Consider the following 20,704-nt stretch of genomic DNA (forward strand, 5'->3'; position numbering starts at 1 on the left):
GTTACCAATAATACACAGTGTTACCAACGTTGACGTATGGTACACAGAGTTACCAACGGCACGTTGACATTACTAAAGATAGTAACGATAGATATTTCCATATATTAAATAATTTCTCCATATAAGTTTTACTCAATATATAAAATGTACAGAAAGGGCACAGAACCTAACAAACCCACCTAACCTAGCCTAGTAGTATGACAGGTCACAAAATAACATTTGATCTACATCGGACGTTGGCAGCACTGGTTACTGTATTTTTTCATGACACAATCTTTGCAACGGCGCCTCCAAAGTTTATTCAGATATACTGTTTTGTATTCTCCATCAGTTATTTTAATTTCAAGAAGGTAATGTATAGAGAAGAAAAGGCTTGTTTTAAGTTTATATATCGGTTCCCCAGTATGTTTCCCCCACCCAAAACCCCAAGTTCCCACTGGGGGTCCCCCATTATCGTAGGATATAGATGTATATTTATTTCTGAAACTATTAATTTGCGACGGAAACGAGTGTCATTTTCGAAGAGAGCGTAATTTTTTCTATTAAAAACAGTAGTTTTTCCCTAGGTTACATTAGTATGTAATAATATACAATGAAACCCTGTATTCTTGGTCAGCCGTCATACATATAGTTGGCTGCTATCATACATACACCCCTAATTAAGTTTGAAACACTTTAAAATATACAGTGTAATGGTTTAATTATATGTTATGTAGATTAATATTTTGATTCAATTATAGAATAGTGTAATATTGTTAAGATACTGAAATTTGCATTATTTGATATAAACTTTGCGAATACACTTATTTTGTATACCATATACTACTGGCGGAAACCTCTATTAATGAAGTTACAGATTCTAATAAAAAATGCACTTTTTGCTCCGTTTGTCGTCTTAGCACACATCGTAGGAGCCTCTTTCCACTAGGTAGTTCAGAAAAACACTGATAGGAGGTACCAACACTATATTTTAAACCTCTTTATTTTCAATATTGAAATATGCAATATACTCATAGCTCTTAATTTAAATGTCGCTCATGAATGGCAGAGGCAAGTGACAGTGGCATTGCCCTAGAGACTGGCCATATACCATATAATCAGTGCCCAAACCCCCTCTCCACTCGAGCTAGGACCCCGGACGGCCAGACAATGGTGGCTGATGACTCAACAGATAGACCTTTAGACTCCCTCAAACCCCCCAACCTTATCTCACAAGGATGGTAAGGTTGCAGACACTAATGGCACGAACAAGACTGAGCGGTACTCCAACCCCCGACTGGCAAACACTAGGCAGACACGTTACCAATCTATTGATCATGTTAATTATGAAAGGTTAAGGTAGAAACATGTTTGTTATATTTAATCTGACAATTTGAAAGGTTAGCAAAGTCAATGTTTGAACAGATGATGGAGCTCGAAGCTTCAACTTTCCCCTTTAAGTTTATATAATTGATAATTAACGCCAAAATAGTACCCCATTAGGCTAACACGCATTGCGAAGCATGTTCCACTTGCCAGAACATTAGAGCTGTAAGATAATGCTTAATCACGAGTGAAGCGAGTAAAGATCAATAAATCATTAGCTCAATTAAGTAATGAGGTACAGTATTTGTATTACAATAATTGAACACTTACTAACGACTCCATAGAAAATGGGATGGAAATCCCCGTTTTCTTTGCGTCCGTAAGTCCCGGCAAACAAAAGCTCCTGTGTTTTGACAGTGTTAATTGCTGTTACTCGGTTTTGATTACGGTAACGGTTTTTTTTATTACTTTTTTATGACGATAACTGAAAAGGTTAATTTAAATGTCAACACAATTGGACAAATACACCATATTTTAAGGTGTTTCAAACGTAAACGATGATGACACCTAGCGCAAAGCCTTAGCTTCTCAGTTAGGGTAGTTGACCCACCATAACTCAATAGCCATGTATTTCTGCCAGGAATCATTATCAAAAATAAATTATAAACCAGTCTTATTTTCTATAAACTATGTATTGCTCTATTGTATAATTTTACCACATTTTCTGCCTGTTATTGTAATAAAAAAATGACCGTAATTAAAACGGAGTAATAGTAATGAAACATGGTCAAAACACTGGAGCTTTCGTTTTCAATCCTATTTTCTACGGAGTCGTTAGTAGTAGTCTTCATCATATTACAAATACCTCCTTACTAAATTGAGCTAATGATTTATTGGTTTTTACTCTGCCATGGCTCGTTTTTGCCCGCGCTTGAACATTATCTCGTTGCTCCTATTTTCTGGCAACCGGAACATTTTCTGCTACTTACATTAACCCCCTGGGCTAGTATTTTGGCGTTGATTATCAATTATACATCACGAACAACCTTCTGGACACCCCGAGGATACACAAGAAACCGAGGAAGACAAAAAATCCGCTGGCGAGATGACTTAGACCAACATAAGCAACAGTGGCATAGAATAGCTTGCGATAGAAGTCTGTGGAGAAACCTGGGGAAGGCCTACTTCCAACAAAGGACTTTTGAAGGCTGAAATGATGATGACGATGATGATGATCAATTATACTGTACAAACTTGATAATGTGGTGAATTGTAGCTGTGTGCTCCAGCCTCTGTTCGAACATAGACTTGGCTTCCATTTCCCTTTATCAGACTAAATATATCGCACACATTTGTACCCTAACCTTTGATAACATAAAATGAGCTATAATTATATTATATAAACCAATATTGAAAGCAAATAAAAAAAAATTCAGAATATAAAAACGTCTTGCCCTATACAGTATTCTGTTTGAACAAGTAACTTGCTAAAGAAGCACCACCTAAATGTGTCTTTCTGAAGTACTGAATCGGCTTTTTTTTTTTTTTTTTTTTTTTTTTTTTTTTTTTTTTTTTTTTTTTTTTTTTTTTTAATTTTCGGCCTGAAAATCGACCGAAATTTTCGAAAAAAATTTTGACTCGAATTTTGGCCGAAATTTTCGAAAAAAATTTTGACTCGAATTTTGGCCGAAATTTTCGAAAAAAATTTTGACTCGAATTTTGGCCGAAATTTTCGAAAAAAATTTTGACTCGAATTTTGGCCGAAATTTTCGAAAAAAATTTTCGGCCCGATTCGCCCGAAATTTTCGAAAAGTCCTGTGGCTTGTGCTAAGATAACAAAATTAGCAAAACGGGAATTTTCTATTATAAACTAACATTTGTTAGTAGAGGTTTACACCGCTAGTACAGTATATGGGATTCAAAATACGTTAGTGTATGATTGGAAATTTTTTTTAAATTATTGCATTATTCTGATTATAATCTACCTATTGACAATATTTGTAATGTGTAGTCATGTTGTATGCTCTACTGCAAGTAGACCAGGTAGTCCACGCTGAATTTTGGTGGCAGTAAGTAATTTTATGATAAAGTAGCTTGGGGGAAAATTGCCACAATTTTAGTCTCTTACCTGTGCAAGAATATAAGTAACGTTAATTTTACATAACACTCTAATCCTACATAATCTTTCTCAAGAAGCTGTACCTCCTCTTAGTTTTACCTAAAATCACCAAGAATGCTTGATTTGTCTTACTGTATATCTAGATGTCTTTCAGTGGTGCATGGGAAAAGTTATACCGTTGATCTTCAACAACTTATGAATTTTATGTATTTGGTGGAAACCTCTGTGAAGATGCCAATGGGGAAACATTTGTTTATTTTTTTTTTTTTTTATTATTATTATTATTAAATATGAATGATGTTGGGTTGCAGGCTAGACCTGGTGTTATTGGTTAGATTCATCCCTTTTTTGCCTACGATTTATGATGCTCAAGATCTGGTTAGAATGAGGGTTTCAGGGTAGGGCATCTTCAACCTTGAGTTGGACCTGTGGTAGTGGCCATTGTCTTAGGTTAGTTGGGGGTCAAGTGGTTCCTCTTCTGTGATTGGTGTCGTGGATAGGGCATTGCTCCACTCAAGGCCACTATTCTCTTGATTGTGGACTTTTAAGTTTTCTTACAGGAGAAGAAACTTTTCTCTATTGTGGTGGTGAAAGGCTATTGCTTAGACTTGAGCCAGGTGTTTTGACTCGATTGATCTCTTCTCATCATGGGAGTTATCGGCTTTGAAGAGTTTTAAACAGGTTTGCCCCCCTCAGGAAATCAAACCCATGACTTGGAGTGTGATTAAGGGTCTTTGATCCCCTGATGGCATTGTATGAACCTTGAGGTAATTTCTCAAATGGAAATCTTGCCCTTAAAACTTTTCCTATTAGCCTTAACGTCTTCTCAGAGAGTACAGTAAGTAAACTCCACGGAATCTCGTACTTGGTTTTACACTCCGGAAGGTGGAGGCATCTGTCATTCTTTTTGTATCTGATTTTGTTGTAAAACCACAGACTCCATCCATTAGTGGCAAATAGTTTGACTTTCTCCTTATACTCTCTCGGGAAGATAACAGATGATATGAACGATTTGTTACCCTTTCCTGTATGAGCAATGCGTCTTTTACTAGAAGCATACACGGCATTGTCGTCCGAAAATGCAGAATCTTGGCCCGTACAGCAAGGGCAAACGAGTAATCTAAAACTCTTCTTTCTCGCTTCAGGAAACCATCGTGCGAGCGTATGTCTTGCATAAATCAGTCAATGCTTGGTACTCCTAAAGCCCATAATATCAGAGGAATTGCTGCCACAATGGGTTTCTGTAAAAATTATTCGGTGGCACAAGTCCTTAAAGCTGGTGTCTGAAAGAGAGAAACCACCTTTACTGCTCACTGTTCAAAGGACTGCACCCATAGGACTCTGAATACTTTTTCCATTGGATCTGGGGCTTTAATTTTCCATGATTATATGGGAGGCATACATTAGGCTCTTCATTCCCACGAGTACTGTTAGGAAGATATCACCTTCAAAGTAAAGCAATTTCACTTTGTCCTGTGCTTGTCACTTTAAAATTGGATAAATGTTTCCTCCTCCTCCTTGTCTCCAGGCTTATAATCTGTTTAAACTGATTTTTTTTTTTTTTTTATGAACTAAGGAGAAGCTTGGGTTCCAACTCTTTTATTATCTACAGTGTACTGTATCTATTTTTTCATACCATAATTGATCTATCTTGTAGGTTTTTAAAGACAGGCTATATAAAGTTTTTGCTATAAACAAACATAAGTTACTGTTTTTTATGCACGTTTTTTTTTTATGATTTTATATTTGCTTTGCTGTGGTTACTTATACCTTGAAGTTGTTAACTTTATAACCAACCTTTTTTTATGTTGCAGGAAACCATGGAATCTGAAGCCGAATCCTCTGATGTAAGTGATTTTTCCAATTTGTAATTTCCTTGTAGTTTCAGTGAGAAGTGTAGTTACCAAATTATTCCTTATTTAATGTCGGGTTTTTGTGATCAGTGTTTCACTTGTGTGACAGTATATGTAGCTGTAGAGAAAAAGATAGTAAATTCCAGTTGTAAGGTCAGAGCTGTACTTGACATGAAGGCATCAGAAAAATGCTGCATTTGTTGGTAATTTCAGAATGCTTTACTTAAATGGGAATGGAAAGTGGTGCCTCAGTGTAATGGAAACTTGGTCTCTGGCCTATTTGGCACCCCATAGGCAACATACATTGCCAAATTTCAAATCATTATTTGCAATATAGATTGGTTCAATGGAGTTATTCTTTCAAAATTATCATCATAACAGCTAACTAGTTCTACAATGAAATATTGTAAACTATTCACAAAATAAGAGAGTAGTTTTATTTCTGATATAAGTAACCAACATCGTGAGCAAAAAAATGCTTCGGGTATAAAAGACTCCAGAGATTTATATACTGTAGCTAGAGTACTGTAAACACTTGAAAAAGGGCAAAAAATATCGACAGCATTGTGATGATACAGTAAAGAATACACAATAATTTTGTGATGGAGATTTTAGTAATGTTTCAAACTATTTGAGTCTGGGTTTGTAAGCAGAGATGATGGTACAAGACACAAGAGTAGCAAGGTTGTGATGAGGGAAACTATAGTGAGGGTACATATGATAGGGCATCTGTCTCAACTGCCGATGCTTCTCCTGGATGACTCTTTGCATATGACAATTAACATTATGAAATTCCTAAAGGGGTTGTAAAACAAGGCCACCTGCTATAGGGGAGTACTGTGCTGTAGGTGTACTTCAGTATACTTTATTACTCGAGAGTGTAACACCATTTAATGTGTACATCAGGATGTACCTTGTTTTCTGATAATTTTGTGAATGCTTATCATACTTCAAGATTAATATCTTCTTCTTTTGGTGGCCTATCCCCAACTAAATAGTTGAATTTGTCTTCAATAAGCACCTGACAACTCTGATGTCACTCTTCCTCCTTAAGCCATGTGAGGACAGTTATTGGTATAGGCTGATCAGTGTTTTAGAATGCAGTAACTTTTTCCTCATGGATCATCATCATGGTCTGGTTCCTGGGCTACATCAAAGAAGTCCTCTCATTTTTTTTTTTATTTAGAAAAAGCACTATTTTCTATCATTAGGTTTTTCTCATCAGGGTACTATTAAGGATGAATTTTCATGACATCTTGGTGGTACAATATTTTTATAATCAAACTAATATAGTATAAGAAGATGCTACATATTATGCTAAGTACAGTATTGTATCAGATACATTAATCAAATTTAGTCTAGATTTTACATAACTTCATCAATAAAGAAAGTGAGAAACAACCCTCCCATTTGTGACCTTTATCAACAAATGGGCTTGTTTTAGACCCCTAACAAACAGGCCCACTCTGCGCAGTGAACCTGTTTGCAAGGTTCATCCTGTCAGGAGAACTATTCAAGCAAACAAACTGTCTACAGAAACTCCATCTTGGACCATTTGTGATCCTTACATCATTGCGTGGGTGTACAGGCTTCTTAAGGTTTTAATCTTTGCTTGTCTGATAGGATCTTCCAGTTTCTGCCCCTCAGTTTGTTAACAACATTCAAGGGCTTCTTACAATATACAATGTAATTCTACATGCTTCCTCCTTCCCACCTATCTTCCAGTTTTGCACATCATTTGAGAGGGATGTTCAGCATAACCTTGATTGCTCTCAAGTGGCCATAAGCTGTTCCTCCCTTTGTCAGGGAAGCTCCTCAATCTTCGTGGTGGAAGATACCACTTGTCCCACAAACCAAGTTTTTATCTAGTTCTTAAGTCTGGGATCTTGGCAAGAATGGACAGACCATCATAGGAGCTCAAGCTGCAGGAAACGATTCGGAGTTCACAGGCCTCTCAAGCGATCCCTGCTCGACCAGCTTAGTCCTGATGAAGCAAGTAGGAAATGGCATGACTTTGCCTGTGCCATAAGTCTTTCTGAAGATTAGAGAATATGCATCACTTCAGTTCAAGAGTTTTAGTTTCAGGACCTAAAACCTAGCTGTTTACAATGTCAAATCCTTCTTAGTCTCTTCCCTACAAGAAGTGACTAGTGGGGACTGTGATGATTGCCTCCCTGTTTTGGGAGTACACTATGATTCCTTTTTTTCTGGCCAAGTACAATCAAATGGCCGAGGAGACGGGCCATCCTAGATTCATGCACACTAAGGTAGACATATCTGATCTATCCCAGCTCTTGAAAAACATGTCGGGGCCACAATTCTAGAAGATGAGTGGTATACCCACAGGTCTCTGAATACCGGTATCCTGGGCTTGGTGGTATAGTAGTTGCTTAACAGATTGTGTAGTTTTCTTAGCTCCTTCACAGGACAAATATCATTTTATATAATGGTCACAATATAAGTTTAGAATGAGAGGCAAATTGACTGGCCCTCTTACCCCTTCTTTCTTCCCCTTCCTTGGGGTGCAGTAGTTGCTTCATTATTTACTTGATTTGATGATTGATGTAGAGAAGCCACTTAAAAGAACTTTTCTTACAAATAAGTTTTGTTTAGAGATTTCTCACCCATCCTCCCAGATGAGGGGGAAAAATATGTATGCAACCCATTCATTCATACGCAGATACAAACTTCAAGGTCTTTTATATTGGTTACACCTAGTCTCTCTTTCTTTATGACGGACAATCAAAGTGCCAACCAAAGAATGCATCAGTTGCCAGAACCAGCTAGGATGATTTATGAAATTAATTTTCAATCTTGCTCTGTAACGGGTATAGCTGAAAGCCTATTTCCGTACTCAAGCATCTGGGATTAAGTCTGCCGATCTCTGGTGTTGGTTTTCCTGTATTTATAAGGTGACTTTTGAACAGTTCGGAAAGCATTCACAAATGGATAAAACGGGCAAAACACATTTCCTACTTTAATTATTTTTAGCTATATTTGTAATAAACAGCAAGCACTACTGGGATATATGTGCAGCACAGTATACCTATATCTCTTAATTTTTGCAGAAATCTTTCTTTGCTTAGAGTTTTAGCGGCAATTCTATAGTTAAAATACAGTACTATGTTCGCTGAACATTATTTTGAGGAATCCTTGTTTTTTTTTTTTTATCAAGATTGCTGGGGTCTTGGATCCTATAGTGGTTGCTGGTGATGTGGTCTTTTAACAATTTTAGTTAATTTCGATTATGATTTTCATATTTTTCAAATATGTTTGGAAAAACAACCTTGAGTCCCATATTCAAAGTATAGCCTATTGCTATTAATCTAGACTACTAGTCTAGAATTTGATTATTTTAAAATTCTATAATTTACATCTTGACTTCATTTGAATCTTACATTAGAGTGTTGGAGTCATCAGTATGAACATCAGGGAGATTTATAGAATAAACAGATTTTTAATATTTATCATTTCTATACTGACAAGATGTACATATGCATGTCCAAATAATTTTTATAATTTTATACTGTACAATCATTTCAAAAACTTGTGTTATCAAGAGGGCAGGGAATAGTTCGAATTCAAAACTGAAATAAATAAAATCTGTAGAGCTTTACTTCTTCACATTACAGTAACTGCTAGAGTGTGTCCTTACTTTGCCAGAAGCATGTGTATGTATATTTTTAAGGAGAGAAAATTTAATTTTTTTCTTGAAATTTTGTAGTAAATGTCTATATACAAGAGCCTCTAGAGGAGAAGCAATATGAATTTGAGAGTATAGAATTAACATTTTATGATTGAAATTCTGTTTTTTATGGTTTTGTGTTCTCTTACCAAGGTAGAGTGGAAGTATTGTATACAGCACTTCATTACATAAATAGCAGATGTTGCAAGCCAAGTCAGTTATTTCATCATTTTTATTTATAAAGCTTCTTTTTTTTTACAGAAAGCAAATGCTGGAAATGGAGAGAGTAATGGTGAATCAAGAGCCAAAAGGCCTCGTGTTGACTTAGGTTCTCTACCGACAAGACAATATTTAGATCTGACTGTTGTACCCATACTTCTACAAGCTGTCACACAGTTGAATAAAGAAAGGTAAGTTTTTATTTGTTCTGTCACTCTATACAAACTGATGCTATTTATAGGGTTATTACTTTCGAGCCATTAGAATTTTAGTGAGGGTTAACCACCCACTAGTTGCGGGTTGGTAGTAACTATGCCTCTCGCTCTCACTATGGGGCTGTGAGCCTCGCTTTACATTTAGTTAGGGCGGAGATCGGATGTTTCATTATTACTGCATGCTTAGATCATTGGGAGAAGGGATCATGTTTGGAAGGTATTTGTATTCAAAGCTGTATATGAGACTGATGGTTTGGACCTTTTTGACGGAACTATTCTCAAGGGTTTGATTATCGGAATGCAGGGGGATCCAATCCTTGAGGTGAGACTTGGCTTCTAGTCAGAAGCCCATCATTACAGATATGTGGAGGATGATTCCATATTTTCTCAGTCCTAAGAGGAAGGCTTAACTTACACCTGTACTTCTGTTTGTTTTGGTATTATCATTTGAATAGGGTATGGGTTGGACCATCTGGGAAGTATAGTCTCGCTGTGCCAATAGTAGAGAATGCAAATATTCTTTCCAACGTATGATACTTTCTTAGTACAATATTCTGAAGTAGGTAAACCAACCTAACAAACAAATAAAAATAACCCCCCCTTGACTGTGAACCCTTTGAAAAAAGATGCCACATCCCCTGGATATCCTGACACCCCCACCATCTGCACTGTTTACATCCTCTGGTAGTTAATTTGAAAGAAAATTCTGTTTAACTCGGGAACTAAAAAGGACCATTCTTTCAATACTCAAAATCAAGTAATTTGGGCAACTCTGGAAAACGTAAAATCCTACATGATTCCCAAATTGTATTCGACACAGATTACTTTGTGATAAAGCATTTGAATGTTACAGCTTAATCAGAGAGATAAGAGTGCAACTTGAAAATAAGTGGGATTCTTGGATATCCTTTAATACTCATGATGAAGCATTTAATGCAATATTTGATATTATGAATATAGAAATGAATAATTTAAATATAAAGTGCTCTGTGTCAATGACTACCTAAAGATCTCGATGTGCCCTCCCATAGAAAGCCAAAATCACCAATGTGGCTTGTTGCTCAATCAATAGGGGCACAGAAAATTACTTGAGGATGTGTAAATTTCTTCAGAAGTAGGAACGATTGCACCTGGAGATATATTTTGGTATGAAAAGAATAGTTTTCTCATACATGCCAAATCATACACACAATCCACTTTATTATCCAATTTCAAGACAAATAGCAAATTTATAAAGTTTGATGCTAAATTTTAGTTATGGAAGGGCAGTAGGTTTAAGTAAAGACATAAGAATTTATGAAGAGGAGACACTGGCCATTTGTCCATTAACAGTGTGGAAGGTTCATAAGGTTTCTGGGACATCCATGATTATCCTTACTTTCCAGAATGCTGATGTACCTTTCCACATTGTGATTGAAAATGAAAGGATTAGAATTTGACCGTTTAAACCGAAACCACTTCTATGTTTCAATTGTTCCAAATTTGGACACCCTTCCAAAGTCTAGTCTGCAAAAATTAAAAAATGTGTACCACTTGCTCTGAACATTACCATGTCGAGTATACACATGAGGCCAGGTGTTTAAACTGTAATTTGAATCTTAAATCTACTGACTTAAATATACTGACTGGAGTTGCCAGCAATATGAGTTAGAAGAGGCTTCCCTAAATAAATCCAGTATTGAACATATAAATGTGGGGCATGCCAATAGACTATTGATTACATCAACCAGCAATGCCAAGGCACTGAAATTAGGAGGAAAATTGCTGCAGGAAACATTTAGTCCTCCTATTACTGCCTGTACTTCACAAAAAAAGAAAAATGCTATCTGGTAATGATGAGGCAAAAATATTGCCTTCTAAGACTTTGCCAACCTCTATTTAACCGTTGTCCCCCATTACAAAGGAAAATACTAACACCTCTCAGCTCTATCTTTGCCTGATATGATGCCACCTTTTAATTGGAAAAGAGAGAGACCTCCATCTCTCTCTCCCCCGTCCATTAGAAACACCAAAGTTATGACATCAATTAGATATGATGCTTTGTCTTTTGATATTTCAGATCGACAAGAAAACCACTTGAATCAATCAGAAATTCAAGGGAAATTCCACCATCCCCCTCAACAATTAGATCAACAGGCAAATGTAAAACTGAATTTATCAAGGCCTTCTTTTAAGAAGCCTACAGAAAATATTAAACCAAAAACTGTAAATGGGAAGACCTCATCCAAGATGTCTTCCAGAAAATAAACCAAAGTTTTATCCTCCATTTTGCAATGGAATTGTCAGGGCCTAAGTGCTCATTCCTGAGCACTCCCCCATAATTATGTGTCTAAAAGAGAGCAAACTTGATGATAATTTTCCTTGTCCTAGCGAATATATTAGCTATAGGACACCATATGATCACAGAGTAGGGAGTCAGCCTAAATCTCTTATATGTTCGTCGAGATTTTCCCCAAATATCTTTGTGTATTCGCACACCTCTGCAGGAAGGGGTTTTACAGATTGACATTGGGAGAAAATTTGCAATTTGGTTTTTTACTTGCCTTTAAATGATGACATATATTATTATAATTTAGTAGAGGTGATTCAACAACTCCCTCAACCTTTTAATTTACTTGGTTTGAATGGTAGACATCTTGCGATGTTTTAGCAAACACCAGGGTCAATATTATATCATCAATTGTGGGAAAATGAGGTTTTCAGACACCTTGAAACAGGAGATCCCACACTTTCATGTTCAGACAGGTACCTTGTCATGCATTGACCTTTCAATTGTCAGCTCTAACTGCCTTCTTGATTTGTATTGGAAGACGTTAGACGATTGGCATACTAGTGATCAAGCACCAACAATGGTTCCCCTTTACAAAGATCGCCACGATGGAATCTTGACAAGGCGGACTGGGTTATTTATTTTAAGTATTAACAAAAAATGGTATGATAAGTTATCAAAGTGTTTGGGAACTAGCCATAGCAGCAAACTATCGACCAATTGCATTACCATCGTGTTTATGTAAGATCATGGAGATGATGATCAATGCATGACTGATATGATACTGGAAAAGGATATTTATCACCTATCCAGTGTGGGTTTAGAAAAATGCTCTCAACGACTGTGTTGATGAGACTTGAATCCTCTATTTGTGAAGCCTTTGCTTCTAAACAGCACCATGTAACAGTCTCTCTCTCCTATTATTTATTTATTTATTTTTTTTTTTTCTTTTTTTCTTTTTTTTTTTTTTTTTGAAAAGGCATATGTTACTGCATGGAGATATGGTATACTTAAAACCATTTATGAATTGGGATTAGGAAGAGAGCTATCATCATTCATTCAATAATATGTTTCTTAAATATTTTTTCAAGTGATAGTGGGGAAAACTATCAGAGAGGAAATATCAGGAAGGAGGAGTTCCCCAGTGTAGTGTGCTTAGTGTAACCCTATTTGCACTAGCCATTAATGGGATATCCTCAGTTATTCGCCAAGATTTTCTCTCAACTTTATATGTAGATGATCTCTTCATATCATTTGCTGGAGCTAGAATGGCAATGGTTGAGAGAAAACTACAACTTCCAATTGACAAAATTATTCAGTAGACTGATATGAATGGGTTTAAATTTTTGACAAGCAAAACTCTTCTTGCCCATTTTTGTCGTAATCCGGCAGATTACGACAGAAATGGATAAAAAGAGTTTTGCCTGTCGAAAATTGAAAATTTAAACCCATTCATATCAGTCTACTGAATAATCTTGTCAATTGAAAGATCCTGGCTTGGTATTTGATTATTTACTGCAGGTTAACATGGGGTCCTCACTTAAAAGCATTAAAAGTAAAGTGTCTTGAGGCTCTTGATTCTTTTAAAAATTTGTCCCATACATCATTGGGGCAGACCACAAAACTATTTTAAAATTATACAGTAGAAGGCCTTTATTTTTTCATAAATGAGTTATGGGTGCAAAAAATTCACCTTAGCCAGGCCTCTATTGTGGAACATGTAGGAGAACATAGGGAATAGACTTTTATATATACCGATGGCTCCAAATCTGATGCTGGCGTTGGATTTTGAATATATAGTAATGCTTTTCGTAGAGGTGCACTTCCTCTAACAGCTTTCGTATTCACTGCTGAACTGTATGGCATACTGACTGCTATTGAGAAAATAGTGTTGTTGGAAAAGTGTAATTTTACCATTTTAATTTTTAGTGATGCAAGAAGTGTCCTTCAAGCTTTAGAAATTTTTAATTCCAGTAACCCTTTAGTTTTAAAGATTTCAGAATGGCTTTTCATTATTGGACTGAGAGGTATAACAGTCCAATTTTGTTGGGTTCCAGCCCATTTAGGTGTGTCTGGAAACGAGAAGGCAGATTTGCTGGCAAAGAATGCTGCATCAGAGTTGCTACTAAGAAAGTATCCCATCCTCTGTAATGTTATTGTACCTACTATTAAGAAATTGTTTTATAATAATTGGCAACAGCATTGGGATAGTGTAGATGGTAATAAGATGAGAGAAATAACAAATATCATATCTCCTTGGAGGTATAACATGATGCCCAGAAAGTAGGAGACATCTCTTTGTTGTTTCCGCATTGGTCACACACTGTTGACACAAGTCTTTTTATGACTAGGCAACATCAGCCATATTGCGATGAATGTTTGGTGCCCGTGACAGAGACATTTGTTTATTTCCGTTTGAGGCTTGAGGTGAGGATGGAGGGTTCATCCATGCCAAGATTCTCGGACATGATGTGTCGTACCATACTAGTGGTGTTTTTGAATTTATTTCAGGAGCAGGTCTTTTGAAAGCTATCTAACTGTTATAAAGACATTTTTGCTTTTGTTTTTAATTGAATTACTATTTGCATCAATGACCTTAGATGTCAGGATGCCAGATAACTCCTAATTTATCAATCCTGCTCGACCGGTTTCCTCGGGAATCTTCGAATACTGTAGTAGCGCAGGACAACCCCGGTCCTCGAGACGGTGCTACTTCCCCTAGCAAAGTGGCCATGTCTGTCCCCCCGGTTGGTCTTGTCTTTCTCTGATGTTTTTCAGGTGTGACTGTCCCAAGGTTTGTTCGGCCCCCCTTCGAAGAAGCCGCTGTTGCAGCTCCTTCAGTTAGATGCTGAAAGGCAATGATCTTTCTCCTTGGAGGTAGATCCGTTGGCCTTGCTGAGCAGCCCTCCTCTGCAAAGGTTCATCCTCGCTAGTTACGAACTTGCAGAGTTCATGGCCCTCCTCGTCGCCTCGGATGCTCTTTCTTGCCTCTGGCAAAGAGAATTCTGTTTGGCTCTTCACCTACTTTGGCTGAACGATCCCCTTTGGGTGATCGTCAAGAATATCCCCGTTGGCTCACTTCTCAGCTCTTGCCTTCGCCAAGAGATTGTCAACCTGACAGTCTCTCCGTTTGCCCACCGGTTCCCGACCCTCGCCTGTGCGACGTTAGTCTGTCTTTCACTCGTCTCGGACCTCTTGCCATCTCCGGATTCCCGACCTGCTTGCCAAGTTCCCGTAACTTGCAAGTTGCCGACTGTTTGCAGTCCCCCGGCTCCTTGTCACTTGCCTGCTCTCCAAACCAGCCGTTCATTATAACGTGGCTTCTCGCTGTTTACCAACAATTTGCCGTTCACAAACGGTTCATCATTCTCAAATTGTTCACCGTTCGCCGACTCGCCATCAGCCTTCAACTGTTCATCAGTCTTCGTCGACTCTTTGTTCGCCAGTGTGCCGATCCCCTAAACGATCAGCAGGCATCCAACATTCTCCTTCTGCTTTTGTGACGGGTTTCCCTCTGATTCACCGCTCAAAAACATCTTGAATACCTCGAGAAAAGTCTCTCCAGCTGATACACTGCAAAAACCGGTTCCTCCCCCTCGATCCTCTCTCCTGAAGAGGAAGTGAGGAGTTTCTGATCAGGTAGTCTCGGCCTAGAGTCAAGCCGACTCCGGTTAGGACATCCAAGCGAAGGTTCTGCATAGTTGTCCCAACGCCTCCCCGACCAGTCACACAACCTTCACCAGCTTTCTAAGACTCCTCTCTTAGAGAAGAGTCAATGGTGAGCTTCCTCTGCCCCTCTCCCATCGAAGTGGTACCTCAGAAACTCTGGCCAGTTTCCAAGCCCGTAGAGGAAGGAGTTTCGCCTCCTGCAGGTGAGAAACGAAGGGAGGATCATGCAAAGTCTTCTGCGAGGACTTCAAGAACCTCAGAGGGTCCCAAGAGGCTATCTCCAACAGGCTCATCGATGAGTGAGCCTCGTCAATCCAGAGAAGTCTACGACCCACTTCAAGATGATGTTTCGTGAGTGGAAGATCTAGATTATGATGGCCATCCTCCCAAGGCTGCTAGTTCAACGCCATCGGAAGCAGAGCAGAGGGAATCCGAGCATGCCTTCTGGCAGGTCTTAGCCTGCATGCGGGCCATCAATGGGTTGTCAGACCTGGCAGTGCCTCCTCACGAGGGTAAAGAAAGTCTAAGACCATGTCTATGGCACCCAGATGCCTCCCAAGACCAGTGCAGCATTGCCCTGGTCTCAGGGTCTGAAGTCTGTCCAACGGAAGGCGATTGCACAGATCACCGGCTTCTCCGTCTCTCTCCGGGCAGGCTCGTCCTCAAACCTCCTCCTGCCGCTCTTTGTGCAGCAGAGGAGGTACTACAAGGTCTTCAATGAGCTGCTTCCATTGCTTCCTCTTCACCACTCTTCAAAGGAATTGACCAAGGGGATCTCTGGTGAGAGAGACTAGGTTACAAGTCACGTTCTATGTGGCAGAGATCCATACCAGGAAAAGGTGACGAAGTATGCCATGTAGGCTGCTTCATGGCTGGACCTCTGGTTAGGTTTGGTGGGACACCTGATGAGGACCGAGGACTGTTCCAAGGAGAACTTCAGGAAGGTGATGGAAATCTTTCGGCTGTTGGAAACTCGAATCATCGAGTTCATCGCCCACCAAGTTGTGAACTTGAGGGCGAATACCATCCTTAGGCGAAGGGACTCGATAGCAGAGGGTTCCACAGCCAAGTCCCACAATACGAAGTAATGAGGTTTAGGAACTCCTCTGGAGGGGTCTTCCTTGTTCGACCCGGAAGCCCTTGAATGAGCTGTGGAGAGATGGTGGAAGTCCAAACAGGACTCTCTCCTTAACGTCTCTGCCTTATAGACCCCCTCTTCCTCCACAGAAGAAACATCAGAAACCGCTAACATCCAAGACAGCAGCCAACCAACTATCGAAGGTGTGTAAGAACCTTTCTTCTGATAAGGACAGATAGGTTCCAAGTCCTTTTGTGAAGGGAAAAATCCTAATGGAGGCAGCTGAGGCCGCACCTCTAGGATGAACAATCCTCCCTCATGTCCATGAGTGTGGGGATGCCTGCATCGCTGCTGGCAGAGGTGGATGCAGCCCGGGGCTGAACCTTGGACAGTCTCGGTGACTCTTCAGGTTATCGCATTCTGTTCACACAATATCTCCCTCCACTGACCAAGGCTCCAGTTCCATCAAGCTCCTATGCGAAGGGATCCGCAAAGGAGCTGGCCCTCCAAGCCAAAATCCAGACCATGTTGGAGAAAAGCGCTCTCAAAGAAGTCTTCGACGACTCCCTGGGCTCCTTCAGTCGACTCTTTCTTGTGAGAAAAGCGTCTGGAGGCTGGAGACCAGTCATCGACCTCTCGGCTCTGAACAACAAGTTTGTCAAACAAACTCCATTCAGCATGGAGACGGCAGACACGGTCAGACAAGTGGTAAGACCACAAGACTTCATGTGTACACTGGACCTAAAGGACGTATACTTCCAGATCCCAATCCATCAGTCTTCAAGGAAGTATATGAGAATCATACTAGGCAAGAAATACCAGTTCAATGTGCTGTGCTTCGGTCTTGCCACAGCACTTCGAGTCTTCATGAGTGTGTTCGCCCTAGTGTCATCTTCAGCTCACAGAATTGGCATCCATCTCCTATGCTATCTGGACAACTGGCTAATTCTAGCAGACTTGGTGGCGACCCTTCTTCAACACTGAGACAAACTTTTGAGGGTTTGCTAAGATCTGGGGATCATGGTAAACCTCAAGAAGTCATCACTGCTTCCCTCTCAACAACTGGTATATTTAGGTATGATAATAGACACCGATCTCCCCATCAGACAACATGATAGAGAGGCTGAGGATGGTTGGAAGATCATTCCCCGGACGAGAAGAACTTCCAGCCCAGAAATGGTTGTGTCTCCTCAGGAACCTATCATCCTTAGCCCTTCTAGTTCCTAATGGCCGCCTCAGTATACAATCTCTCCAATGGCAACTAAAGTCCAACTGGAATTCAGGCAATCGATTCCTCGGATATTCTAGTCCCTATGGGACCAGAAGAACAGACAGACTTCAAATAGTGGGTGGCAGATGAGAATGCTCACGGGCATCAACCTTCTCGTCTTTTCCCCCAGGCTTGATGCTCTTTTCAGATGCATCAAAAGAAGGGCAAGTCAACTCCTATAAATAGTGTTGGTTTGTATTTAGTGACAAAACAAATGACAAATTTGGAAGTAATTTGTATTTTTCCTAATGATACAAACCTTTAGCTATTTATACAGATTGGCCTGCCAGCACCAATCCCCCTTGAAGTCCTACCTCCAAGCAAAGCAAGGCTCAAAGCCGAGGAGTGCGAGTGAGAGGGGTAGTTACTACCCCCTCCCTCTAACTAGTTGGTGGAACATTAACTCTCGCTAAAAATCTAATGGCTCTTTTTTCAGCTTCTCCGAAAGTAATACTATACCCCTATAAATAGCTACAGGTTTGTATCGTTAGGAATATTACAAATTGCTACCAAGTTTGTCATCTTTCAATCTCAAACTGTATTTAGAAAGAGGTGTATAATGGGTTGAATATGCAAGTGAATATAACTTTTAAAAATTCAGATGTTAGTAGAGATTTATAATCCAAAGACTAGACAAACTGATAAAGCCATTTCAAACTTCACACCATTTGGGCCTCTTAAAGCTAGTTCAGTGATAAACTGTACAATACATGTTACAAAATAATTTTCTGACAGATATCAGGTTTCAGTGATACGTACAGTATGTCACGTGGAAGGGTTGAATTTAGAACAAACAATCACTTTTGAGTTTCTCTTGATTTTTAAGAGCCAAATCTTTGGGTCCTATGTTTTGATCTAGTGGTGCTATGAATCATAGAATTAGCAGTATTCATCTCTACAATTTTTCCAAATTACATGTTTCTGTTCCATCAAGGAAACTATTTCTTGGCATTACAAATTTTCACCAGTGATAACCAGTTGTCCTTCATCATTAGTGACTTCTCCAACTGTTACAGTTGCAACTGAATCAAGAAGGGTTTTGAATGTATTTTAAATCTTGTCTGGTTATAGGCTGTGAGCAATTCATGTAAATTAACAATAAATAATCTAGACTTGTGTTACATGAAAAGGTCTTATATTTATTCCATTTGGTATACAGTATTTATCCGATTCTTCCCAGTTTTTCATACCTGTTTAGTTCCTTATTGTAGCTTTCAAGGCAAAATTCCATAGCTTATATAGTATTATCAATGATATAGGTAACAAGGTGCCCCATGTAAAGATGTGTGCTACCAGTATTAAGTGTGTATCCTGTCTCATGAGTTTATTATAAAGAAGACTGACTAATAGAGTATTCATATTTTTTTTTTCAGACCAGGAGATCCAATTGAATGGCTTGCCAATTATTTGTTGAGTAATAAGGCACAGTTTACCAACAACTCTACCACCACTTAAATTTTTAAGGATAATGATCTCTTTGAGTTGGAGTTTCTCATTTATATGATTATTATTAATTGGTAAGTTATAAGCGACTTCCAATGGTTATTTTTTTATTTGGACGAGAAATATCACCCGTCAGTTGTGATGTTAGTAAAATTTTTTTTTTTTTTTATCTTTGGAGTACTTATTTATTTTTCACACTGTAGTATTGTATTTATTCAATCTGTGTAGAAATAGTAATCTTTCATGAGTTTATATGGACCCAAAACCTCCATATTAACAATGTTTTAGTTTCACAGCTTTTGTGTTTACCTCGTTTTGGTTTAGATTGTGTATTTGGCAAAGAGGAATTATTCTGGAATTTATTTCCCTGCAACATATTTGTAAGAAAACTATTTGCTTGGCATTTAATGGAGAAAATTCAAAATCCCTTGAATATCTGGTCTATATTCTTAAACTATTTCTAAATCTGGAAAGTGTCATAGAATGGGAAGATCCAACTTTCTATACCAACATGCAATGTTAATGGTTAGCAGAATTCAAATGCTGAAACCTATTAAAGAACAAAATTGCTTTAGCTTTTTAGTAAGGTAAGGGAATGCCCTTCACCAAGAATTGATCTCGATATTGAAAAAAAATTGGCTTGGAAATATTATCCTGTCATGCATGTTAGTAAGGAAATTTTCAATATCAATTTAGGTTGATAGTTTAGATATAAAGATTTCAAATACAATAAACATTTTAGATATAATAAACAGTACAAAGTCCACTTAAAATTGTCTGAGGTCTTTCCCAATTTCTTATTACTGTATTTCTTTGCCTTTATTGCAACACTGTTTCCTCATAGCTACATTATACTGCCATTGTAAAGATAATAGTATATTCCAGTGCTGTAATCTTGTGCAATTACAGTACAGTATTTTATTCTTAAGTCTTTGCTAGTAAGTAATGGAGACGGAGGTTTTATGCATATTCACACATAGCATGTAGATATAATAACGCAAAGTATGTACATGTACAATATATCTTGCATCTGCTCAAGTTGTAATGAAGAATTTCAATATTTTTGAATTTTCATTCGCCCCTATTATAATATAGAAAATAATTACAAATTTTATAAGGATTAGTTGGGTAATGTGTTTTAAGCGCGCAGATTTTCATTGCCAAGGGAGGGCTCTGGCTGACTTTGAAAATCAACCTATTGCATTTAGAAATGTAATTTTTGTTATAAGCAAAAAATTCATTGGAAAAAGTATATAACTTAACATGTCAATATTGTAAGACTGAAAATTTTTGTGAATTATATGACTAAGCCCCTCTTAACGAGAGAATGCTTTGACGGAGTCACTTAGTTTCAACACTGAATTTCATTTCCTTGTATTAAAACCTGCCCCCTAATTACTGTCATAAACAGTTAATTGCTTGGGACTTCAAATGTCCGCGCTCATATACTGAATGAGAATCATCCAGAGTGTTCTACAAACACTATGCTAAGCAGGTCCATGAGCTGAAGTAGGATGTGGTGACGTCTGGTAGAGTATTTAACCTGCCGTCTAATTCTACGATGAACAGCTAATTGACT

At 38.3% G+C, this 20,704-nt stretch overlaps 1 protein-coding gene across 3 annotated transcripts in view; it reads left to right on the plus strand.

Annotated features, from left to right (window-relative positions):
* The window catches only part of LOC137630441 (protein dpy-30 homolog), a 30,202-nt gene extending 10,015 nt beyond the window's left edge, over positions 1-20,187 (plus strand). For all 3 annotated transcript variants that reach the window (XM_068361911.1, XM_068361913.1, XM_068361912.1), the window contains 3 exons: positions 5,239-5,271; positions 9,224-9,372; positions 19,056-20,187. In XM_068361911.1, the coding sequence (XP_068218012.1) occupies positions 5,245-5,271; positions 9,224-9,372; positions 19,056-19,137 (258 nt within the window). In that variant the 5' untranslated portion in view covers positions 5,239-5,244 and the 3' untranslated portion in view covers positions 19,138-20,187. The remainder of the gene's footprint in view (positions 1-5,238; positions 5,272-9,223; positions 9,373-19,055) is intronic.
* The last annotated feature ends 517 nt before the right edge of the window (positions 20,188-20,704 follow it).

The sequence above is a fragment of the Palaemon carinicauda genome, chromosome 38 (genome assembly GCF_036898095.1).
Source record: "Palaemon carinicauda isolate YSFRI2023 chromosome 38, ASM3689809v2, whole genome shotgun sequence".
Taxonomy (NCBI): domain Eukaryota; kingdom Metazoa; phylum Arthropoda; class Malacostraca; order Decapoda; family Palaemonidae; genus Palaemon; species Palaemon carinicauda.